We start from the raw sequence: 27388 nt of genomic DNA, 5'->3' as shown, positions 1-27388 counted from the left end.
AAACAATGAAACCATGGAATCTCTGAAAAGGTTGTGGGCATCCCTGCTTCATCTCTCTCTCAACTAAGGGGTCCTTGGCCTGAAAACATTGAAGACCCCTGGTCTATAACTATAAAGATAATGATGTGAGTAGCCACACTTCTTTGGTGTACCGTCAGATGGCCAGCAGCTCAACGTTGTGCAGCCTTGTCCTCGTCTCTGGTCCTATGCCAAAGAGGCAGGATTCTGAAGGTAGTCTGTATAGGGAGCAGGTGGTAATTATATATTCAGCAGGCTGCTGAGTCTCTGCTTGCCAAAGCCTGGCTTGTTCACAGATGATTTGAAGCGTCCGTTCCCAGTACATAGGCGGTTCAGCAGGGTCCATTGACGCCGGCATGGTAGGTCTTCACCTATGATGCTGTCTGCATTCACTGTTGAAAGACAGCATTCTGTGCATCAAATTGCTCTGACGGTGATCCCAGTAATGTTGTTACAATTGACACCGTCTGAAAAAAAAGGCTTAGAAACATCGTGCTATGTACCCCCAGTGATATTGTTCACCAGTGTTGTTGTCGCCATCCACTTGAGTTGGGACAATTCAATTAATAGTTTTCTTGTAGTTTTCCTCATAGTTATCAATTTTGGTGTTGACAGTCTCTCAGCAGCGCGTCCATTTCAGATCATCTGCTATTTCGATTTGGAGAACACAGGTAGAAAGTGAACAGTCTACCCATTTCAGTTGTGGGCTTTGATGTTATTGATTTGATATTCTCACGCCAAGATTCTGGGCTGCCCTGCCGCATGATTGATCACCATTTCAAGCTCTTTCTGCATCAATTGAGTGGGAAGACAGGTGGAGAGAAAGTAAATGGGAAGTTACTGTGGATGCAATGTCATCTTTGGCCTGGACACTCACACAGATGTCAGCCCTCGGTTGCTGACCAACATCGTACATGATACCCCCTGCCCACCCGCATATTATATTAGATGGGTAATTGAGGCAATATGAGTGGAGAGAGAGAAATGGAGATGGATGAGGTTTGTCTTGTCAGCCAAATGGGTGATGAGACCGGGGGAGGGAGGGGGGCCAGGACTTGATAATGCTGTACAGTATTGCTACGATTGGCATGCAGTTGGCCAATGAATTAAACAGCACTCTCGTCTCCGCCGGTGTGCTAACTCTTGGAGTCTTCGACACATGGAGACATTTCCCTCAAATCAATGTGATCTCTCTTGATCTGATGATTTTTGGTGAGCTGTTTTTTTCTGCCTCGTTGGGTCTGGTCTCTCTGCAGATGGATCAATGTTGAAAGCATGCTCCAGTGGCTGTGGCTGGGCACTTGTAGCCAGGGAAAGGAGAGGGGGGGGGGGAAAAGAATAAAAAAAGGTCGCTGTGAATCTAATTAAGGATGATCTTTTGGTTGCCTGATAAGATGAAAGGACGCATGGGGCGCACATACAGTTACATCAAAAGGATTACTTTGAGTAAAGGAATGAGATGCGCACACATTTCCAAAAGCCTCCAGCTCTCTGAATGTATTGCCAATCAGGGCATCTTGGATGCGCTAACAAATGAAGACAAGCGAGACCATGGGAGATGTTATTAATAGCATCATGTGTGAGGCATGTGCGCATGCTCACATACTGTACGCATGCACTAATGTGCACACACACGTGCACACAAGGATCAAAAACACACACACACACACACACACACACACACACACACACACACACACACACACACACACACACACACACGCGCGCGCACACACACACACACACACACACACACACACACACACACACACACACACACACACACACACACACACACACACACACTCACACACACATACACAAAGACAAAAACAGTGGATGCCCAGAAAGAAAGTTTTAAGTATGGTTGAAGGCTTTGTCATCCTTCTCCCCAATCCAATTACGTTCCAGTTGATACAGCTGGAAGTCTACGCATGCTTCCCAGCCAGATGCTGTGGGGATAGAGGTATTAACTCTGAAGATGGGAAGTTTGAGCGGGAGTAAGGTGCCCAGCAGGGAGTGGATATTGAGGATTAATTTCTCTGGCGTCTGGCTCTTAACCCCGCTCCTCCCCGCCCCATCAGCCCATCCCTTTCAGCCCTCTCTCCTTCGCTGTCTGTAGGCTATTACTAAACTCCCACTACGACTTTCAGAAAGACATCTGTATCAAAACATTTACAATTTGATGCTCAACATTAACCTTGCTCTAATTCATTTATCCTTCCTGGCTGACAGACATGAGTATGTTGACAAAGGCTGCCTGTACTGTCTCATAGACAACTGGCATTGTTTAGTGGCTATTCAACTTCTACTCTGGGCTCCAGAACACTGTAAATATTGATTGATTCTGATGAACTTGAGTTGAAAACATCTTCAAATGGCTTTTTCTTGGACAGACTCACTGCAACGCAAGCCAAGCCATTCCCACTCCCAAACAGTGCCCACAGTTGGATCAAAATGTTTATTTACTTGAACATTTTACCCCAATTACCCGATTCTACAAATATCATCTAAATCCTACAGTTTAAACCTATGTTTCTATATATAGAGGGTATGCGCAATTTGCGCATGCATAAAGTGAATGGCAAATCGAGTGGCAAAGTGAGTTTAGTGTCATTTAACGTCGTTTAATGCAATCAGATAGGACTTTTCTGTTTGGATGTATTAGCTGTCAAAGCCAGAAAGTAGTTTTTTGCCACTCTGTAGGCGTTCCAGCATAACTTCCGGGTATGATCATGATGTCACGTGCATACCCTCTATTAGTGGTTCTCAATTTCTTTTTTAGTCAAGGGCTCCCAGAATTATATGTATTTGGCCGTGGAGCCCCCTTCTCAAAATATTTTGTTAGAAGAAGCAACGATTTGAGTTAAAATTTTTCACTATATTCTATATTCAAAGATTTGCACAAATGTAAAAAAAAAAAAATCATTCTTTTTGTTGCAAAAATAGCAGATCTACAAGCTCGTAGCATAATTCTTTCCCAACTAACTTCTGCAGTGACCACGCCCCACAGTTTTTGTATAATGTGCATCACACACATTTCCAGTCGAGTTCTATGGCGAGAGGCTTACCCTAACCTAAAACACATCTAACCGATACCTAAACTTAATCATAATTGTAATGTCCCGGGTGGTTAGATAGGGAATGCTCTGGGGGGGTTGGGGGTTTGTTATACATGTACTGTATATCTCCCTGCTCTTAAATGGTTGTCTTCTAATGTCCTGAGCAGGGAGTAATGTATAGCAGAGCCTGGACGCCAAGATCATAATATTCACTTGTATGTTACAGTATAAATGATTCGCTAAGCTGTTCGTAAATTAGTGAAATGAAATAATGCATTATTTTCACATTTACAAGCCCATTATTATTGCTGTTACGATGTCTGTGGAAACCAGAACAAAGTAATAAAGTAATGTTACTCTTATGCTGTAGCAGCTGTACACAAGATGTAATAATGAAGAAACCTTGAACCATTCGGTTCTGACTGTTAGGTTAATTAAATAAGCATTTGAGGATTCAAAATCTGTATTTAACAAATCTTTGGGAAAAATCTGATTCGACAATTTATTTCATGCTGTCCAAGTCGACAGCTGTGTGAAATCTACTTATTTTGCTGGGTCACTAGTGAAAGCACGCCAAACCCAAGACAACAAAAGGCAAAAAAATGCCAGAATCATTCTGAGAATCACTTGTCTAGGAGGCATACACTTAATTTATGGAAGTTGTACAATGGTGTTGTGTGCCGAAAATCTACAAGCTCACAGTCATACCAACTTATAGATTGAACGGTGCGCAACACCAAAGTTGCTCCTGCCGCACTAAAATGGCCAACCATGTGCTTACTGCTTCTAATCTAAAATTAAGCAGCTGTAATAAGCTACAACTATTTGATTATGGCCAATCAAATATCCTAGTCAAATGTGAGGTGTGGCAGAAGGCTAGCCAGTTAGCTATCAGCTGGTGAGAATCAAATCCTATCAGTGTTATGAAGCCCTAGCAGATTTCACATTATGTCCGCTACCCTGCACAGAGCAAAGAGCTGTTTGATTTGGAAATGTGTTTAATGTTTATCCACCATTTTGACACTTTATAAAAGATCAATATAAAAGAATTAATTCCATTCCAATTAGCTCCCATTTTTAGCAATGCTTTACCCTCTAGACACATATAAAAGATATTTTACAAATCGAGCGAGACCAACATTCTATATACCGTATTAGCAGTAGCCTTGAATTTCAGTAGGTGTTCCAACTCTTCTCAGAGATTCTCTCTACGTAAGTTCGTTTGAGTTTAAACTGCGGGTCAAATAAAAGGCAGTGGGTTGAATGGATGGATGTCTGGCGAGGCTCAGTTCATTCTGAATGATGCCCTGAAGCAGTGAGCAGTGAGCTGACCAGAGCCTGTTCCTCCTGCCTCCCACTTGAGGTGTGTTCTATGGTGAGAAGTGCTTTAATGGAAGAGAGGGGGGCAGGGAGAGTGAGAGAGAGAGAGAGAGAGAGAGAGAGAGAGAGAGAGAGAGAGAGAGAGAGAGATCCATAGCTCAGTGTTGGACAGAGGGCTGACAGAGAGCTTTTTGTCTGAGGGTGATACATTCACACCAGCTCCTCCACATCCTGTCATACGGACTGGCGTGAACAGTCAGATTTGTCATTAGATGTGGCACTTACATTCACACTCGGTGGGTCCTGCTGCTGCAGTAATACTCGGTTTTTACTGTGACAACATTATGGTATTTCAAGGCCAATGCGCTGTAGCTACCCACTGTCAAGTGTACCATTTCCCATTATGTTTCGAGGGGAAAGAAAATAAGTGGCAACTAAGACGGCGAGGTTTCGGTGAAGTCACTGGTCAGTACCATTAGGGGGCGACGTAAATGGTTTTCAATGTTTTCGTTCTCAATTTACACTCACAAATTACATGTGAATAAAGAGACCCCTGTTCCTCATCCGATCCCTCCGCTGTCTGATCGCTTTATGCTCCACTCAAACCCGCGCTGACTCCTCGGCACAAACCCCACCCCCCACCCACCGCCCGCCTTACGACAATGTCCCTCCATCCCCCTCCCCATCGTGTTCCCTAGTTTTGTGGTAGCTGTGTCTCTTTGATAATCCAAGACTCTTTGAAGACTCCAATTCCACGCTGCTTGCCTTCAAGCAATTGCACCTACAAAAACAACTGTGCGTGTGTGTGCGCGTGCACACATTAGAGAGGGAGAGAGAGAGAAAGACAGAGAGACAGAGAAAGAGAGAGAGAGAGAGAGAGAGAGAGAGAGAGAGAGAAGAGAGCAGTAGATGGGACGAGAATAACGGACATAATAGTGGAATGAAAAATAAAAACAGTTCCATGTGCAGTTCCTTTGCTTCCGCTTCGCCCTCAATGATTTTATGCTAGCTGCATATCTGAGAGGTGCACTCCTTCATTGTCATATTTGTTGGTGCAGCTCATTTTTCCTATGCCTTCAGAGGCAGCAGTTCATTGATTCACACCCACCCATACACACCCAGTGTGCCAGCCCCAGCCAGAACATATTCAGAAATGCTGAAGCTAACAGAGAGAGCCAGGTCTTACATTTGGGGAAGTCAGACAAGGTGTCAATTGAAGCGTTTCTATGCTTAGTTTTGAACCAAGTCCCACAGCTTTAACAAAACTAGCATAACACCAAGTACAGTGAGCTTTGTATCCATTATGACAGTGCAGCAGAGTGTAGCTTCCTCTTTTCTTTTATGAGATAACAGTTTTGGGTTATTGTTTGCATATTCTATTCTTTAGTTCCTAAATTTTCTGAGCTGCTGTCTTTGTGCAGGAGTTGCAGAGGGTCGCGAAAATAATTAGCTAAACCCAAATTGTCTCACTAAATAGTTGAGACAAAAAATAATAATTGCCAAAAAGACCATTTTGCATTAATTTCTCTCTCCTACTCGCTGTAATTCTACCGTTATTCTTTTCACCTTTCCACAAATCTCTCTCCCCGTGCCTTTCTGTGTCTTCATTGTTTCAGGCTCAATCTTTGCACTGCATTCTTCCACGTTGCTCTCTCTTGCTTCCTTTCTGTCTCTGTCACTCTGCCTCTAGTTGGCAGAGGGGCTTGCCACTGGGATTTAGACGAAATTGAATTGAATTATGAAGGAATTTCTCTGCAGCACGATTGGCATCATTTCCTCCACACAATAGAACATCATTCTCATATCTCTCAGTGTGGGGGGAATGAAAATAGGCCGTGCACCATTCTTTCTCTCATCCTTTTAAATTGAATTTTTCATATCACAGGGGCACGGAGACATCAGCCGCTTCCTATAACATGGGCAGAAAACCCATTTCATAACATTGGAAAGGCACATAACTGTGATTCAATGGGAAGAGTCTTGACTTACAGCTGCAGTGTACTGTATACCTCAACGTGGAATGATAAATGGTGCCACGTGGGTTTCCTGCAGCATGAAAAGTTGAAAGTATTCCAATAAAATGCACTGTATTTGTTTGGCTTCGCAACCAATCTAAAGCACTCCACTGTAACCTAAATGAAATTTAACGTCTTTCTACTGACCCACACTCATCTCCTGCTCTGTCTTTCTTCTCCCTGGGGCATGTAATTCCTTTTGTGCCTTTGTGTTGCACTCACAAAGGGCTAGTTTTTTATTGTGCGTCATAGTCATTGCCTCGAGGCCAGACAAGGGTGACGGAGATGAGTGAATTATGTGTGATTATTTCTGCCTGTGAACATGTACAGTAGTTTACACGTGTTTTTTTAAGCATCTTTGGAAACAAGACAAATACTGTATTGGGGCTAATTGGTTTGTTTTGTCACTGGCACAAACACTCCACTGCTCCCTGTCTTCAGGAATAAAATGGAGCATATACTGTATAGGTGTCGTGTAGTGCATAAGCAGTGCTGACTTGCTAAGTTGTAGAAGTTATTCTGGGACCATGATAAAATGTTAAATAGACATTTTTGTAATAAAGATAATTTTGTCTGACTATACACACTTGTGCTTTGTAGTTTCATACGAACAGTATAGCGCCAGCAACCAATATTGCAGTTTAATTTACTCCAGATTACCATTTAGAAATACTGTTTAGCTTCAGCTTTTGCTGCCAATTTGGAGTTTACAAACAGCTCATTGAAGTTCCCTTGGTAATTGAATCAAACAGTTGAGAGCAACTGTCATTTTGACAGGACTTTGACAGAAAATAGCTTGAGCCATCACAGCTACTGTAGCCTTGTCACGCTTTTGTCATGCAATCAGAAACGGTCTGTTACTCCGGCTAAGAACCCCATTCGTTTTGCTAGATTTCAGTCATGAAAAGTTTTTCAAGCTGCTTATTTTATTGCTCATGAAATGTATTATTGAAGAAGAACAATAAAAAAATGTGCAAGCTCTTGCTACTTTACCATGCTGTTGTCTAGCATAGGTCTAACATTGGAACAGCATAAAGGAACAGCATGTGATTGATTGATTGATTGATTGATTGATTGATTGATTGATTGATTGATTGATTACTTTATTAGAAGTTTGCATAGGAAAAGCACAGTACAGTTCAGATACTGTACATGGTCTACTAATAGGATTTTAACCCATGAAAGCACTATGTCTTGTTTACATTGGGGTCCTTTTGTACTCAATTCATAGTGAATGTGAACTGCAAATGCGATTTTCGGAAGTTGGTGGTTTACAAGGCTACCTTCGAGCATCGGAAAAAAAGCAGATCTACAAGCTCAGAACGCATCACGGTGCGACGTGTTGTGAGCTTGCACATTTGCTATTGTCACCGCACAACACCGACACACAACAGAGTATACATCAGGCTTAAAGATCTGAGACCACATGCTTGTAACCTAAATAGATTGTGAGCCCGGACTGAATTGGTGTTATGATGGCTTTGTGTATTTGTGTGTGTGCATCATGGTATGTGTGTATTCATGTGTGCGTTTTGTGTGTCTTGTGCCTTTAAGCAAGGATTTTTCATTTCATTCTTCCCAGCTCTGCCGTAATTGCCTCCACTGTGAAATGACCTGGGAGCCGCAGCTGTTAATTGTAGCATCACATTTTATCCGTTTACCTTTCCTAAGGCAAGAATACCTCCGCTGCCTCAGTGGAAGCGTCTTGTTCCACTTCCAAATTGTTGGCAATATAGCCATTATCTGAGTTCAGGTTGGCTATTCTGCCTGTTTGCCTTAGCGCAGCCCACCTCCCAAAAGTTGAAATGAAACTTGCATCGTTGTGCATTACTCCGTCCCCCAAGAGAAATTCTGAATAATCAGCATACTGCTCTGGATATTAAGAACCATTCTAAACAATGTTGCTGTGTAATTACAAAGAATACTCACTGTATTTTGCGGTGGAGTAGGGTCTTACTGTAAGTAACAAAGTATTTTTTCACATAATGAGCCTTTACATTTATGAGGTACTTTAGACATTTTAATGCCTCTGTGATCAGTTGGCCACTAGCACTGCACATACAGGACATCATAATGGACGTCTGTATTTACTTCTGGGATATCAAATGCTATAGTCATGCCACTTGCCAGCCACATGACCTTGTCTCAGTGGATATTAAGTAAATGGTAAACAGTCTCTATAGTTTCTATAGTGTCCTTTATTCAAAGCAATTTATAAAGTGCATTTAAATCCACCCATTCACACACACTGACAGCGGAGGCAACCATGCAAGGCACCAACCTGCTCATTGCGAGCAGTTAGCGGTTCAGCGTCTTGCTCAAGGACACCTCGACAATGATCCAGGGTCTATCTCTTGAGCATCTGCCGCTGCAATGTATGAATTATACTGTGGGTATTCCAAGCATATAGATATAGTTATTTAGCTGCCGGCTGGTTGCACAATACCACTGGGCTGTTTTTCCATAATGCATGTCAAGAGCATATCGTCACAAGAAATCTTATACGGTATGTCCACAACCTTTACTTCAGGAAAAAAGAAAACCTCCAATGGATCCAATTTGGTTATTATTTAGTCACAAACTCTTGTTAATACTTTTCATTGGATTTACAATAAATATATTATCCACACACCACTCTTGCTGCTCCCAAAGTGAATTGAACGGTATGGGCATTGTCTATTCTTTTCTTTTACTATATGTGTTTATCCTGCACAAATTGAAATTCTCTCTTGCTCTGCATAAATATTTTACAAAACCCACAGGTGTGATTGTTTTGAAAATGTTACATTCTTTTAAAAAACTCTAAAATCGAATTGTGTGAAAATAGATGTTCTAGAATCTCACAACACATTGTGATGCAGAGCTTTGTGAGCTTGTAAATTGACAACTTTTGCTACTTTCGCGTGACACTGTCATACGATAAAGTATAAAATCGGGCATTGATTTATAAAAAAAACGTAAAAAGATGAAATACGTATAGATTTATGGTCTTCTGCTCAACAGCAACAATACGTGACAGGACATGAAGGTAGCAACTTGTTCCCAGACCTTATAGGCCTACAGTAGGCTACATCCTGATTAGTCAAACTGCACATGCATGCCAGGATTGAAGGAGACCAGAGGGCACAATAGACCGACTTAAAAGACTAAAACGTGAACTACCCTAACCTGTCGTTTAGTTAAATGCCTGTTCTCTGAGAAAGTGTAGCTGCTGACGGCAAATCTCAACTATACCTGCACAAGCACTGGTAGCCTCGCATGCTGGCAATCACTGAGACTTTAGTAAGACGACAGGGCTCCTGACAGCAAGGTGGTGCTGGATGGCTCCAGGGCATTTGGGATGGGCTGTTACAGTGTGTGATGGGAAAACATCACGGCAGCGGTGTCTGCCTTCTCATCAGGGATCAGTGGTGCAAATCAGCTATGGCAAGAGACATTCGACAGTCTAGACACTAGAAATAATATGCTTTTCACTTCTGTCTGGCTATATTCAGCAGGAAAGTCCCTGTTTTTGTGTTAGTTTCTCTTAATTGTCATTTCGCTTTGCTCTATGCAGGGGTCTTCAACGTTTTCCGGCCAAGGACACCTTAGTTGAGAGAGAGTTGAAGCAGGGACCCCCACAACCTTTTCGTAGATTCCAAATAGTTTCATTGTTTGACAGCACGATCATCAGTGTATTTTGGAATCTCAATTTGTGTTTTCAGATATTTAACTATTTGAACCGTCAATACTTAATAAACTTGACCTTTCACTCTGTAGTTAGTCCACTCTTTTCCCCCTCTACATCAAAGCTCTTTGCCAAGAATAGCAGCGCGAGGCGTTGTGAGATTGTAGATCTGCTATTTTTGGCTAAAGTTCTTAGAATATGGACACTAGGGTTCAAGTGGTTACGGTAATATAAAAAAGGAGAAAAAAATGTTCTATCACTCAAAGATTTGGAGGACACCCTGTAGTAACTCTGAGGACCCCCTAGGGGTCCCGAACCCCCTGTTGAAGACCCCTGTTCTATAGTGTGGCATGGCTTTGCAGGAGGCTAGCTGTGTGCATGCGTGTGGGTGTGTCCTAATCTCATAAACTGCTGGACCAATGTCCACAGAAGTACCTCCACTATTTAACGTTTTTTTTTGTCCTTCTTCTTTTTTTTCAAACTATCCTTTTTTAATATTTAACATAAAGTTTATAATGACAGCCAATTGGACTCTGATCAGGCTGATATCTTTCCCAAATTTGGAACCCCTCCTTTCGCATGTGGAGGGGTGGATTAGCTTGGTTTTTGTAGGTAAATTACAACTATCGGCGTTGTTAGCTGTGTATTATTATGTTAAATGCCAAACATATTAGGCGATATTAATCTGATCAATGTCAGCCAACATATATATGTCATCTACTCTATTAGTCAAAAGAGATGTCAATAGAGGAACGGATGCGCCTCCATACAGCCATAGCAGCAGAGGCAGTTCAGCTTGTATATGAGTGCAAATACAGTGGGGTGTATGCAGAATGAATGCAGATTGCATCTGCACTAAGGGCCAAAACAGACTTAATTAAAATGTTCATTCAAGATGGGCTGCGACAGTAATCCTGTAATATGCATCTTTTTGACTTAGAGCTTTTACATTTTATACAATCTGTTAGGATTGAAGCGCAACTGTGACAACAAAGGAAAAAAATAGAAATATTGGATGACTGACAGATTTTGACAAGATGACATTTAGGATTTGGGCTGTGGGGTGAAAACAACATAATCATTATCATGTCTGACACAAGTGAACCCTTGTTCTGCGAGTGTACGGTAGGCCCCTCCCTTCTGATTACCAGTCCAAAAGAAAACCTTGGTCTAGGAAAAAAGAAAACATAATATCCTCTTCTGTATTCCTGTTAAATCGGTAGCTGCACTGTGCTCAGACAAGGTGAAGTTCAGCTCTTGTGCTTATTATTATTGCAGTTGCTTATAATTGCCTGCTTCTGCCTGCATTCATGTGTCTTCCATATTGTTGCAAAGTGCTACAATTATTTGAAAATGTGCTCCATCTTCTTCTTCCACTATCTTTTCTGACGGTTAACAAAAAAAAAAAAAGAAACTTGGGGATATGCGAAATTAAATAATTGAAATCTTTCAAAATTGAATGTCATTGCAGAAGGTTTCGCATAGGTGAACAAATTAATCAAATTTCCTTTAAGCTTTCTCTCCAGGTCGGGTAATACATGTATCTCAGTCTCATATATGAAGATTAATTTCTCTCTTCCCCCCTTTGGTTAAGTACTATTATAAGTGGTGAGAGGATAGTTGTACAGTATCAACTATGCAAAAAGGTGAGTGTTCTGTGCAAAGCGTTTATGGAAATGAAATTCGTAACAAGCAGCTGATGGTAAAATAAAAGGTAATGCTCATTCAAGGGTGACAGGTTCAGGGACAGACCCAAGATTTAAGGCCATAACTATCAGGTTTGCAGAACGGAGATAAAAGCCCAGTCTATCTTTCAAAAAAAAGGTATACAGTTTTTGTTCCATTTCAAATGGATTATGTTCAAGGCAGTAGAGAAACACAGTGTCAGGTTCTGGGGCGGTGAGGTATAGTCTGGACATGTATATGGGAGTACAGACTGCTACTGAACAGCTTAGATAAGGGAATTAGGCAGAGGCAGTGGCAACTCTCATTTTTTTTGTTGGTCATTAAACTTTATATATGGAAAAGCACTTACCTGGAGAACAAAAGAGCATGCCATGTGCTACCCTAGCTTGCTGAATGAGCACTGTGGGGATACAGCTGAAAGAGAGCTGATTCACCCATATTACAGCTTTTGGGAATATGGGCCCTCATTTATGAAAATGTACTTAGCTTTTATCTTCCCAAGATCAAGAGATCAGGTTGATTCCTCAGGATGTTTTTTTTGCATATGAATAAATCTATGCATGCACTTAACTTTTATTGCATACCAGAGCTCCATAATGTGGTACAATCACGTGAGACAAACTTCCACTCGTAACATATAAATGACCGATATTAAACTAATTGTTAATTTCATATAGCCCTTTTAGCCCCACTTCTTGGTGGGCAAGTCTGATTTTCCGTCCAACTAACACTTCAATAGCTCCCAAGCAAAAAAAAAATCACACCCGTGTGAAGTGGAGCTGTGTGTGTGTGTGTGTGTGTGTGTGTGTGTGTGTGTGTGTGTGTGTGTGTGTGTGTGTGTGTGTGTGTGTGTGTGGATCATGTGTACCGATTTTTGTGACATTTGAAGAAAATTTGTAGGAAAAGGAGCAAAAAGTGTGTTTTGGAGAAAATTCAAGATGGCGGAAAATCTATCATGGCGCAAATGGGCGTGGCCTATATGGGGAGATGCGTCATGACCCAAGGAATCCAGGGAAAAGATATTTTTAATTTTCCGACATACGGTTCAAGAGTTACAGGCCAAAACGTAAAGTGGGGTGTTATGGCGCCACCATGCGGCCAAATGACACAATTATTTTTTATTTAATCCTTGAAATCATTATGAACCTCCTCTCCAAGTCTTGAAACTCTAGCCCCTATGGTTTGCGAGAGACAAATAATTGAATGTGAGTTTTTGCGATTCCCATTATAAGTCAATGGGGAAAATTAATTCACTAATAAATTAATATCAATTAAACTATTGAACCTTTCTCTTAGCAAGTTACTAGCCCACGATTCCCGAGTAAGCCGGTCGATTTGACATATGGCGCGAGTGTGTGGTGGCAAAACTGTGGGACTAGTAGCGTGCCGAAGTTTAGGAAGTTCAGGCTACATACACACAGACACACACACAGACAGACAGACAGACAGACAGACCCACACAGCCACGTATAGGGAGCCTGTGCTTCACACAGCTCCAAAAAAAAGAGTCCATGGGATTTGCTGTGCACCTTCATGCTCTGCAGAGGATGAGCCCTACTGATTTTGATGACCCAATGGCCTTTCCTCTAGTGCCACTTTTAGTTCAAAACGTCCACTTTTACACAAGATACACTAAGTCATAATTTAATGGGCAGATTGCCATTGTCCATGGCCTTTCCTCTAGACTGGAGCCTCCTTCAGTGATGAGGCAATGATCCAATATATAACCCCCACCCCATATGTTGTGTGCGTGCTTGCGTGTGTGTGTGTGTGTGTGTGTGTGTGTGTGTGTGTGTGTGTGTGTGTGTGTGTGTGTGTGTGTGTGTGTGTGTGTGTGTGTGTGTGTCTGTGTCTGTGTCTGTGTGTCTGTGTGTCTGTGTGTCTGTGTGCTTGCGTGTGCGAGAGGGAATTCGTGAATTTTTGCGTGCGTGCACTTTTTTACATTGCAATATGTAATACATACAGTAACATACTGTAGGGTTTCTTCATACTTTCAGCAGCACAGGTAAATAGACAGTGTTATATTTTATGCTTTGGTTTCCTGAAACAATTTTGTCTAGCAGACAAAATCAGCATTTACACTAGAAAGAGTAATTTTTGAGGGAGGATTTAAGAATTCTGATCTGTGATCACTGCACACTCCGCTCTCCATCCTCAGACCTCCGGACCTCAGCCCTCAATCCCTATACTGTCCCTCAATGGCCAAACAAACCGTCCAGCAGCCTCCAGTCTCCTGGAGTCTAATCCTACTGCTCCCCCTCCAGTCCAAGGCTTTGTCCCTGTCTGCCTGACCACTTCCCCTCTCCTGCTTCCATCCCCTCCGTCTTGCTGCATTCCTGCAGCCCCCCAGGCCCTGGCAAAGGATTTGTGCTCCGACTAAAAGGAGAATCTGTTTCCCATCTCAGCAGCCTTAGCTGGTTCTCATACCCAGAGAACATGCTGACTCTCTGGAGCGATGCCTGGAGGAGCAGTTTAAGCAAGGATCCATATTTAAACAACTAAATGGCCTCCCTCCATTTAAATAGTCTCGGAGCCTCTGAGACCTCTAATCATATTCTGAGAACTCGCCTTGTGAATATCATTACTCTGCTCCAGCCATGTGAAGCAATATCGCCTTTAATTGAAAATCACAATAGCCATGTGTCTGTTAACCACTGTCCAAATAAATCCATCCTAATACGTGCAGACTGTTATGCAGGTCTGCTGTAGGTGCACAACCTCATCGCTGAAGACTTGTAAACTTTGTTGTGCAATGAAAAGCAAAAGCAAAAATAGTACAAGTAGATCGTCTATTTTGGAAAATCATGAATGTTTAGGAAACTTTAGAAATTGATTACATTGGGGGAAATGTTTTGCATATAATGATAGGCAAAATAGAAAGGGTGAAAAAAATCCTTTGAAATGTTTTTAATAGTGGTTATTTTAGGTGATCGGTATGACTCAATCAATTTTCCACTACTAATGTTTTTTAATATGTTCATATAACTTTGGCAAATTGTGTTTCCTATTAAAAAAAGGACATGCTGATTGACAATATTTATTGGTATTATGGCAGGTGAGTGAATTGTAGAAATTCAGAACTGTGCTGTAAAAGAAAATAACTGTTATGAGAAGAGATGAGGAGGCATCATGAAAACGCTGGAAGCCCAATGAATCAGATTAATGAGAGCGTTTTGATAGCACCTATGTACGCGCTAAAAGCATCTCTCTCTCTATAGCCAGTGCAGACGCACTGAAATGACCACCGTTCCAATCATTGCCAGAATGGATCTGTTTGCCAGAAGAGTGGATGATGGGGGTGGGTGGGGGGGGGGGGCGAGTGCAGGGGCCATATTATTGATCTGGGCTGACTCCTGCAGCAGAATCAGCCGCGTTCTGCTGTATCAGTGCTTTCTTGACTTTTACGAGAGAGTGGGGGTGGGAGAGTGTGTGATTGCGTGTGTGCACACCGTACGGAGTCATCTTTCGGTTGGTCATTGGTGGTAAGTAGCCATTAGTAAACTGATCTGAGCAAAGAGGAGTCCCATCTTCGTCTAACTTTGTTTACTATCCATTCAGTTTCATATAGAGTGTGATCTTGAATGATTTATTATGGGCTCCTCTTTCCAGGCTGCTATATATAGAGCTTTCTTATCAGTACAGTATATCGCAATGAAATCAGCTGTGGTGGAGCACTCTGTTGCTTGCTAAGACATTTGAGTATTGCTGCCACAACCATTATTCTCAGTTAAATGAATATTCCGTTTAATTTACTGGTATGAAGGTTTTTACAATTTTGTTAAAAATAGTTAAGGCATGGAAGTGGTAAACAATGAAATAGAAGATATATTGGAAGAAGAAATATCTGTATAGCCAGCACCTGACACAGTGGGCTCAATTGAGGCAAAGGTCCATATGAGTATTAAAATAACAACACAACTTTGCATAGAAATACAACATTATCCATGCAAATACATTCAGTACTTCAATCATTACTACACCCACACATTAACCAACTAGACCTTATTATACTGTATATTTAGTTCAAATCTGTGAATGACAACTATGTTATTTTTGTGAATTGATCAAAATCTGCTCTTTGAAATTAGGAAATCTACAAGCCCCCAATGTTCCGCTCAGCGATGTGTTGTGAGCCTGTAGATCGGCAAAATCCACAATATGGTTTCCTCTGCCAACCAGGGGAGAGCCCCGAACTGAGCTCATGCTTCTTTCAGTGCATAAGGAGTGAGCTTCTTATCACCTGGAAGGGGAGAGCTTCCCTGGTTTGGACGTAATGCATGGAAGGAACACGTTATTCCAACCAGTTCCTTTTCCCAATCATCAGACGCCCCGGCTGGCCAGGGGGTGGCAGTATAGAGACCAGGATTACTGTATGTTTTTGTGAGGGTACCTACCCTAAGGGACATGGGGAGAACAGGCAAACTCCACACAGAAAGGCCCTTTCGCCAACCTCACCTAGGGTGTGGGCGTTGATGACGCAGAGGAGAGAACACGCCCCCAGCGCCCACAGTGTCCCCCTGCGGCAATCGAACCCAGGACCTTCTAGCTGTGAGGCGCCACCGTGCCGCATCCGTTTTTCATGTCTACATAGATCCTCTGAACCATATATTTTAATCTGATGTATCACTTACTTATATGTTTGCAAAAAATATCTGTTTTAGAGGCCAAAATCACCATTTCCGTGTGCCCAACACACAAAATAATGTGCGTTTAGAAAAAGCATACACGTATAGCCGGCACCTTAGACTGCCACAAAACCAGTACAGAAACACGATCACCCAAGGAAGGCATTACAAAAAACAGCAATAGCAAGTATTCAGTGAAATGCAAGTTTGTAAATTCCTTTTTTCTTCCCTCTCCAGAATCCCCATCGGCGCGTAACCTTCTCCACCACCAACCCAGTGCAGGACCTGCAGGACGCCTCTCAACACAATTACTATGACAGCGGCTTGGAGGAGTCTGAGACGCCCAGCAGTAAGTCATCGTCTGGTCCCCGCATGGGACCCCTGACCCTGCCTGAGGATCACTACGAGAGGACCACACCAGATGGCAGCATCGGAGAGACCGAGCACCCTGAGAATGGTACCACGGCAATCCTTCTCTTTATTTTCTCTCTCTCTCTCTGTGTTTCTCCATGAATATGCATGCAAATGTAAATGCCTCCAATAAGCTTTGTGTTTTGTAGCGCATGGTTTGACATTCTCTTTCAGATTTGCGTGTGTGTGAGGCTGTGACTGCACCCGCTCTATTGTTCCGTGCCTTTGCTTTGCCGCTTTAAAAAGTTGAAATGTTGTGGCGTCCGTGACATGCTGCGTATGCAGATGGTTTCTAGACATGTTCGATGTTTAAGCGTGTTTGTGTGTGTGTGTGTGTGTGTGTGAGTTTGTGTGCGCGCGTGCGGCGTCAGAGCTATAGGGTTACCAGTGTTCTCCATCCTCTTCATCAGCAGGTCCTCCGTCAGACACACTTAATGACCCTCTCTCTCACGAGTGTGCTAATTAAAAAGCCCAACTAATGGAGCATTTGCCCTCTAAATAAATCTAGACCCTGACATCTGTGCACACAACACAGTGTTTCCTATAAACACGTCCCCGCCGCCAACCCCCCCTCCGGAGCCGAGTTAAACTGCAGCATAGGTGTGCGGTGGCAGCCACGTTTTCCCTGACTGCTGTGATCAATCCACATGCGGTGGGTCCATGGTAGAAAAAAAATAATAAAGATTTTTACACAAGAGCTGTAACCTCCATTATTATCACCCATGCACCATGACTGAACAATTATGTGACCTTTAGCGGCTGTACATAACTAGTCTTTAAATGCACTATGATAAGAGAGTCACGCGGTGGGTTCCGTCTCAGCGGCGTACTCGTCGCATGCACCCCGGATTCTTTTCATACCGTGATACTTTATTGCTCACATTGTTACCCGGCTCCCTTCTTTCTAGGCGTGATTACCGTGATTACCATTCTCAATTTGTTAGAATTTTACATCTCATTTCGGCACTGTGCTTCTTTTGTCTGAGTAGCCTGTGGGCTTCTATGAAATATGAATTCAGGCATGTTGGCAGTGTCGCGGGCCTGGGAGCTGTAAAGAGCTGTTAACACCAAAAAGAAGGGGAGAGACAAACCCTGGTATATAGTGACTAAAACGTCTCCACCTCAAAATAGAAATGCAGTAGGAGAAAATGAGTGATGCGCTACAAGTAATGGGTCGTGCTCCTGTTTATGCTATCTCATGCACTTTCACGAACTGTGCAATGTGTAATATATGGCTTTTCTACTGACATTGTTGTTGCTGTTTATTACGTTTCTTTTTTTACTTTTTTTCCCATCCCAAGAACACAGGTATTTGACAGGCAGGCTTCTCTTTGTTGGCAGGAGAACGGAAAATTGTGAGTGGAGAAGGTGCATCAGTTAAAGAAGGTGGAAAGATGACAAAAGGATGAGAGAGATGTTACATTGTGACAGGGAGTGGGGACTGAGTGCCGTGACAGGGAAAGCAAAGCCCCCATAGGATGAGTACCTAGTGCTGGGAGACAGGGATGTGAACCAACTAACCAAGGAGAGACCTAATTAAAATGTGATTCTCACTTCAGGGAGATAACAGTAACAGCCCAAATAAAATGATGGATTGGAAAGAACTCATGAAAGATGGAGAACTTCCTCCCCTGACTCCACCTGCATGACGCCGTGACGGTGACAGCCTTTCTTTCTTTTTCTTTTTTTCTCCTTTCTTTTTTTTCCTGGGAATTTTGAGTGACGGGGTGACAGGCTGTATAGGGCACGGTGCTTTATTCGTTGGCGGAGGGAAATGATTGACAGGTGAAAAGTGCCGAGGTGTGTCACTCTATTTAAGCCGGATAAAAAGCAATATGTGAACTCCCAGACTTCCTGGCATGTTGACACGCTGACATGGATGTGGCCATGTTTTCTTACAGGATGATCTTTCACTGTACTAGGGGAGCTACGTTTTGAAAGTGCGTCTGATGTCCTGTGTGTGGTTCATGTCCCACGTTGTCTGTTTTTGAATATGGCATTACGGTAGTGTGTTCACAGTATGGATGCCAAAATTCCGTTAGGTTTAGTCATATTTTAGTCACCTGAAATGTTTTAGTTTTTGTCGACTAAATATCATAAGATTGTATAGTCGACTAAATCTACAGTTGATTTAGTTGACTAAAATGTATGTTGGCAGGCCTTGATGGCATCGTAATGCTTTATTTTACACTTGGTTGCATGCAAAAAATAGATGATCTACAAGCTCACAACGTGTCACAACGTTGTGAGCTTGTAGATCTGCTATTTTCAGAGAGCAACACCTGAGCGACACCAACCTTCTCCCCTTTATGCCCATACATGGAGATTGCTGATGTCATCAGTAGCCAATTATGCTCATATATGGGCAATTGGGCATGCCCCCTTTTGTGCCCATATATGGAGCCGACTGATTTGTTTGCGGCTGATGCCATGATGACACATTGAGGTTAGACAACACACTCCATATTTGGACGCATCTGCATTGCGATCTCCTTATATGGTTATGGCTTAGTCAGAGCCGAACCCTCCCATTAATATTAGGATATAATTACTTGCAGCAGCAGAGCGCGCAAGTACTGCGTTCGGTGATTTTGTATGTGGCGTATCTGTTTGTGTTTATGCCAGTCAGGGATCAGCATTCTTGGTGACGTCACCATTAACAGCCAATGAGGGACCAGCATTCTTGGTGACGTCACCATCAACAAGTGTGACCTTTAAACATAACAAGGCGTGCTCTGCTGGCGCACAAGTAGACCATACATGGCCACGAGTGCACAAGCCACAAGTTGGCACCTCGACGGAGTGCAGTCTAGTACATCTGCAGTTGTTGTAGGTGGTCTCCCTACTCTTCCAATGAGACATTTAGTGTGCAGACCCTGGTGACGGGTAGGACACCTGAAAAGCACCATATCTTGGGGATTCAAGGATCCTTCACTCTTGAAGGATCAGTAGAAATCTGGCCACTCATTCGAATCCTGGTTAGGATCCCGTTTAATCCCACCGGTCACAATAGTGACCGTAATTATTTTCTTCATTTATGAGGCTATAAAATGTTATTGAATGATTCATTCATGCATTTCCAGCAATTATTGAAAAGGTTAAAGGGTCCCAATCAAATATGTGCAGTGTCACATGTTAACTATAAATTGTCACATGACCAGAGCTGTTTACTTCCTGTCTGCACCAAGAGGAGACGATGGAAGCATCAAAGCCCCAAAAGAAAATGTTAGTAAAGTATCTTAACATAAAGATAGGACCATGATTTTTGGTACACGTCTTCTTTAAGATGTCTAGTATTGGTGTATGCCTTTGCAATTACTCAAATGTGTTCAGTGTGGTCATAAAACGAACAAACATATCGACGGCAACAATAGTGACCGGTGGGATAATACATTAGCAACTACTGTAGCTATACACATACTAATACACATAGCAAATTATTCTCTTTCTGCTGTTTTCTTTTACTTTAACTGGGGAATTCCCGGGGACCACCGACTCCTGGTGCTCCAGAACGGATGCAAAAGTCGTCGCGCCCCCTAGTGGAGGACCCCCGCCACTGCAGCGCACATAAAATGCCGGCAGCGCACATAAAATGCCGTAACTCAGGCTAGGAGCGAACGGGAGAGCTGGGGCCGGTACCCATGCGTCCGCCTCGGCGGTGCTGAGACAGCCGTGTGTAGAGCGCCACCTTGTGGCAGACCCCCGCCACTGCAGCCCGCTAAAAAGGCCGTAACTCGCCCCCCCCGAGCCACTTGACGGTCGCTTATCTCCCAATTATTGAGTCTTACTGGTATGTTGGATGAAAAATAGCTCCCAGACAAGGCATGCAACATTGCAGTGTCTCAAAGTGAGAAAGATGCTGTCCTCAGTGATTGTGATAGTGATGTGTCAGACAGGGGCAAACAGGTTATTAGGGGCAAGCCAGGCTGTTGAATGCACGTGCTGAATTTATGCAAGTAGATGAGTGGAACGATGACTTACTAGTAAAACGCCTAAGGGCGACAAGCGACCTTGCCGTGAAGGGTGAGGTCACGCCATGTCTTGGCCATCTGACCAGTTATGTACATATATTGGACCAGTTACCCATAATGTAGACCCCTGGTACCCATATATGGAGATCCATGTATATGCTGTGAGACCCCTCCATGCTTATACTCAGTTATATGTTATGTGAAGGTCCTATGACGTCTATGACATCTGACATCATACATACAATCCCTTTTGTGCCCATATATGGAGATCCCTGTCTGTAGAACCAGCCACACAGATGGTGGTAGGTAAGTAATAAGATGAGGGATGCAGTATGGTGGATGGTAAGTACTGTAGGTAGTTAGATGATGGATGCGTTATGGTGGTTGGTAGTTAGTAGATGAAGGACACGGTATGGTGGTAGGTAGGTAGTAGATGAGGGATGCAATATGTTGGTGGGAAGGTACTGTAGATAGTTAGATGAGAGATGATGGTAGTAGGTAGGTAGGTAGACCATACTGCTGTGTTGGTTGGTATGTAGATAGTTAGATTAGGGATGCAGTGTGGAGGTACATAGTTAGATGATGGATGCAGTAAGGTGGTAGGTAGGTAGGTAGTTAGATGATGGATGCAGTATGTTAGGTAGGTAGGTAGGTAGGTAGGTAGGTAGGTAGGTAGGTAGGTAGGTGATAGATGCTGTAAGGTGGTATGTAGGTAGGTGATAGATGCTGTAAGGTGGTATGTATGTAGGTAGGTGATGGATGCAGTTTTGTGGTAGGTAGGTATGTATGTACAGTAGGTAGATGAGGGATTCATTATGGTGGTAGGTAGGTATGTAGTTAGATGATGGATGCAATATGGTGGTAAGAGGGTAGTTAGATGAGCGATGCGGTATGGTGTGGTATAGTTAGATGAGGGATGCAATATGGTGAATGGTGTGTACAGTATGTAGGTGGTTAGATGAAGGGATGCTGTATGGTGGTAGGTAGGTAGGTAGTTGTATGAGGGCTGTAGGTAGTTAGATGATGGATGCGGCACGTGGTTGGTAGTTAGTAGATGAAGGACACGGTATGGTGGTAGGTAGGTAGGTAGTAGATGAGGGATGCAATATGTTGGTGGGAAGGTACTGTAGATAGTTAGATGAGAGATGATGGTAGTAGGTAGGTAGGTAGACCATACTGCTGTGTTGGTTGGTAGGTAGATAGTTAGATTAGGGATGCAGTGTGGAGGTACATAGTTAGATGATGGATGCAGTAAGGTGGTAGGTAGGTAGGTAGGTAGGTAGGTAGTTAGATGATGGATGCAGTATGTTAGGTAGGTAGGTAGGTAGGTAGGTAGGTAGGTAGGTAGATGCTGTAAGGTGGTATGTATGTAGGTAGGTGATGGATGCAGTTTTGTGGTAGGTAGGTATGTATGTACAGTAGGTAGATGAGGGATTCATTATGGTGGTAGGTAGGTATGTAGTTAGATGATGGATGCAATATGGTGGTAAGAGGGTAGTTAGATGAGCGATGCGGTATGGTGTGGTATAGTTAGATGAGGGATGCAATATGGTGAATGGTGTGTACAGTATGTAGGTGGTTAGATGAAGGGATGCTGTATGGTGGTAGGTAGGTAGGTAGTTGTATGAGGGCTGCAGTATGGTGGTAGGTAGGTTGTTAGATAAGGGACCCAGTATGGTGGTAGATACTGTAGGTCTTTAAATGAAGGATGCACTATCATGGTATGTAGATAGTTAGATGGTGGATGGTTGAAACCGCAGTTTATTATGAGAAACAGCACATCATGTCCATGTCTGTCCGTCCGTCACGCTTTTTTATGGTCTATGGGTTTGCCGCTCTGACATCATGCTCACTCTCACGCTCTGACATCACTGTGATGTCAGGGGAACCAAATCCCTTTTATGCCCATATATGGATATATGGAGATCCCTGTGATGCCAGGGGAACCAAATCCCTTTTATACCCATTGTGGAGATCCCTGATGTCATGAATATTAAGCCCATATCTGTGAATATCTATGGGTACCAGGGGTCTCTATATATGGGTAACTGGTCCGATATATATCACTGGCCAGATGCCCAAGATATGGTGCGACCTCGCCCTTTAGGGTGAGGTCGCTTTTCACCCTTAGGTGTCTTACTGGTAGGTAGTTTAATGAGGGATGCAGCATGGTGGTAGGTAGGTAGTTATGGCCTTTGGTGTAAGATTTTAACTTTCTAGGATAACTATATTTACTATACACTTTAAAGGGTTGATACAACACATTATCCCACCGGTCACAATTGTGACCGAACATAAAACACACCTTTTCACCTACTTTTTCATGAAAATTTCAAAAAAATATGATTGATTATTGCAAAGGGTTACTAATGACACAATATTTGAATATTCTTATGTCTGGGAAAAATTCGGGATTAAACGGATTCATGTTGTGGACTGCAGCTTTAACACTCAAGATTTTGCTGTGTTTAGTGTTGCCCGATCCCGATCACGTGATCGGATCGGCCGCCGATATGGCCGTTTTTATAAGATCGGAGATCGGGAAAAAAATATCGGAAAAAAAAAAAGTTTTTTTTTTTTTTTTTTTTTTTCAAAAAAATATTTTCTGGGAGTACTGAAAGTTACAGGTAAGGTGAATGCGATATGAAATGTAAGCTTACCATAATCACAGTAATCCTTAATCATTTTCAATCATATTCAAGGGCTTTTGGAGAAATGAGACAGACAGAGCACTGCAGAGGGAAGGTGATTGTGTCAGACTCTGTGTACAGCTGGCAGCTGATGCCAATAAGTAGTAATTGGCCCCTTGTTAATGGATCAAAGGAAGGCAATTATGTCTCTCTGCACTGTCAACTAGCTGCTACAGATGCATACTTTTCAAGCAGACTGGTTAATTTTGTTTCAACTTTTAAAAACTTTAAAAATGGCCAATGTTTTACCAGTTTTTATATAGTTTGTTGATTATTTTTGATGCTGTAATGGTCTATTTTATTTTATTTTTTGAGATATTAAACAGGTTTTAAAAGTCCTTAAATCGTGACTTCACTGCCAAATTTCAAAGGCCACACCAAAGGTCCGCTGCACAATGATTGAGAAACACTGCACTAGTAGGCCTATATCACTATACACTACTCATAAGCTTTGTTTTTAATTTGTTGATTCAGTGCTGCACTAAGTGATAGAATGAATAGAATTTTTTTTCTTAATGCCTTGCCAAAAGATCGGATCGGGAAAGATCGGGATCGAATCGGAAGCAATAATATTTGATCGGTATCGGATCGGGAGCAAAAAAACCCTGATCGGGGCATCCCTTTGTATGTAAATTATTTTGCATCTTCCAGTCTATATTATACTATTATATTGTTGTTGTCGGGTGGAAACCTCGTATCTCCAAGTTTCAAAATGTGTATGTTCAAAACAAACGGTTTTGGACATACAAGGTTTTCACCCGACAACGACGATATACTATATTTGGTCTGATCGGATCCCAGGCTGTGATTTCCCAAGGACGAGTCGAGCATTTTAGAATGGATAATATTTATCTTAAATGGAACTGAAAATAAGGTAATTAAATTCAGCCTTTCCATGGAAATGAGTGTGTAATTGTATTCCCATCTACACAATTGCCCTCTTCGAGAACAATCCAATGTGCTAATGTTAAATATTATCAGTACTGGAGAGGCAAATTGCAACTATGCCTTTTTCTAGCACTTAGGATGAGACTCCCTGCACTTGTTAGTGAAATTAGAATTTATATGTATTGTTAATAAGTTGTAAATTACTTTTTAAGTGAGCATTTTCTAATGAGCATTGGCTTGTGAAATAGCACCATCTTTGCTTTATCTAAACCTTTGTTTAATTTTTAGAGCTAGCAGCCAGGGCCTTGTACATACTTGTACTGTTTGTACATACTTGTACTGTATGTGCAGTGTTTTCGGGCTGTCTGGCAAGGTGAATGATTGTATGGTCTTTGACTGCATATTGAGCTCAATGCAACAGACCTGAACATATTATCTGGTGGTGCTATAGGCTCTTGTATTTAGAGAGAGAGACACGGCTTAGATTGCAGCAAACATAAGATTTGTGGTAGTTGACTTACATGCTGCTATTGATTCCTGGAGTTCCTTCTTTTTGAGGGTCTGTGCAACTGCCCCCTCCTCCTTGCTCATTTTTGCCTACAGGCTCTTTTGGAGCACTCTACATTCCAGTTTCCCCTTGTGAATTCTTCACTTTCATGTACTCATGCATAGAAAGCACATAGCTCAGCTGTTGCTTCATCTCATTCACAATATTTACCTCTTAGTGTGTGTGTGTGCATGCATACATACGCAGTTGCGCACACATCTGTGTGTGCGTGTGTGTGTGTGTGTGTGTGTGTGTGTGTGTGTGTGTGTGTGTGTGTGTGTGTGTGTGTGTGTGTGTGTGTGTGCGTGCGTGCGTGCGTGCGTGCGTGCGTGCGTGCGTGCGTGCGTGCGTGCGTGCGTGCATCCATGCACGTGCACATGTGCATACACGTGTGCATTGTTGTGTAATAGAGTGTATTATGGTATTGCATCATGTTACTAAATCATTTTAATTACACTTTTATGTTATATTAATAGCCCTGACCAGAATCGGTGAGCTCCATAATTCTTTTGAGATTGATCCTGGAATGTATGATACTTTATCTTGTATGTCTGGTCGTTGTCAAATGAAAGTTATTTTTAGCTTTGAAATAATATGGATATTTTCTTCATCATTATGTATTGTACTTTAGCCATCACACTATGAGCCCCCTATTACAGATATTAACTCTACTGTAGGTCTTCTCAGAACACATATTGTATCAATTTCTTTAGTGGGTAATGTGTTAGAAGTTTGAAAAAATACACATAAATTAGTCAGTGACAATGTTTCAACCTGTGTGAGGTTGTACATATGTAAAATGATAAGCATTGTATTAAAACTAGAAGGTCGGCCGGCTATGCCGGCCTCCCCTCTAGGTCGCCGCGTTGCATCTATCTGTGTTTTTTTTAGAAGAAAAACATTTTTTGAGAAAAAAAAAAAAATGAGAAAAAAAAATGTTTGAGAAAAAAAAAATTGGAAAAAAAAAAGTTTTGAAAAAAAAAAAAAAAAAAACGTATTGGTGATGCGATGACGTGGTGTATACGGATGTTACTGCGATTGAGGTGAAAGAGAAAAGTGGAAAGTTGTGAGCTAACTATTAGCTATTTGTGTGTGTGTGTGTGTGTGTGTGTGTGTGTGTGTGTGTGTGTGTGTGTGTGTGTGTGTGTTCTGGCTACGCCCCCCTCGGTTGAAATTGGATCCGCCGGTCCCATAGCTGGGAATACGAGCCAATCACCGGTCACCATGGCAACGTGGGGCCAATGATAGAGTTATGGGCGGTTTTATTTATTCCCTACGCCCTACCTATGAGTTGGAGTGGATGTAAAGGGGGCGTGAACGGGCTTGGAAGTGGGATGCGGCAATAGGAGGAATGTAATAATAGATGTTGTGTCAAAGCAGCATGTTGCAGATTGAGTAACAGAAGAAAAAAAAACACTTCAAAACTACAGTATACTGTAAGTACTATTTTTACTGTAAGTGATTCACCAGCTTTGTTTGTCAGTTCAGACACATTTTCTTTAACAATACATGATCAGAGCATAAGAACAGTGTCCATCTCACTCTTTAAATAGCATTGCCTGACTTTTTATGTTCCCCTAATTAGTGTTTCTCTGTTTCATCTCTTGTCTTCATTTCCTTTGCACTCATCATGTATTATGACAAGCAGAGGTAATTATTTGCCTTTTGTTTTCTAATACCTACTACTGTATTGTCATCGCATCGGCACTCGGGCAGATGAGGCCATAATCACGGCGGTTGATCATTTCAGCACATACAGTCAAATCCTCTGTGTTAAAGGGATAGTTCCCAAAATATATTTTTTTCCTCTATCGATTACTCACCCCATGGAGACTTGAATTCATGGATATGTTTTTGTTTTTGTCGCATTCCTAATCCAATAATTTGAGGAGACTCTTTGTGTCTCCATAGCGAACAAAGCAGGCTATTTGTTTCTCCATAGTGAACCGCTGCTGGTCATCAAATTATTGCCATACTCATCATTGGCTTCCAAAGTCCCACAGGCCCATTGGATCAGTGCTTCTGGTTCTGGCTGGAGCAGCTCCTCTTGTGACTGTAGAGTCCAATATGGGAGTGGCAGTCCTTCTGACACAGCTCACAGATGAAAGAGGAGGCAGGTCTTTCAGCCTGGTTTGTTCTTCTGTGGGCCCTCTTCTCGTCCCACTGAAGCAGCAGGTGTTCTTCAAACCTCTGAAGTCCCTTCTGGGTTTCAAGCCCCCACGTGTCTCTGTTTTTAGCTGAGGCTTCCCATGTGGTTGTGTCGATGTGAACTATCCCTTTAACGTATCGATTGTTAACTCTCTGCGTTAAATGAACGCTCAGGATTTCACAGTGTACCTGGACACAGATTAACTCTTGACCTCAGCCACTTGGACCATACAGTTGTCCAGAGTCCTGTTTAAGTCATCGTGGATCCTCAACGGGACGACACCTTTCTCCCCGGAACAGCGGTTTGTCACTCCAGTCATGGCCTCTGACTTTGTGCCTC

General features: G+C 42.4%; 1 protein-coding gene across 1 annotated transcript in view; it reads left to right on the top strand.

Moving 5' to 3' along the window:
• LOC308304782 (protocadherin-1-like) overlaps positions 1-27388 on the top strand; it is a gene marked incomplete at its 3' end in the record, with an annotated part of 94118 nt that overhangs the window by 47127 nt on the left and 19603 nt on the right. The window contains 1 exon segment of the mRNA XM_080749412.1: positions 16631-16850. Coding sequence (XP_080605538.1) covers positions 16631-16850 — 220 coding nt within the window.

This window comes from Nannobrachium achirus, assembly GCF_963921795.1.
Source record: "Nannobrachium achirus genome assembly, chromosome: 19".
NCBI lineage: Eukaryota > Metazoa > Chordata > Actinopteri > Myctophiformes > Myctophidae > Nannobrachium > Nannobrachium achirus.
Note: the sequence above shows the minus strand (reverse complement) of the source record. Positions and strands in the feature narration are given on the sequence as shown.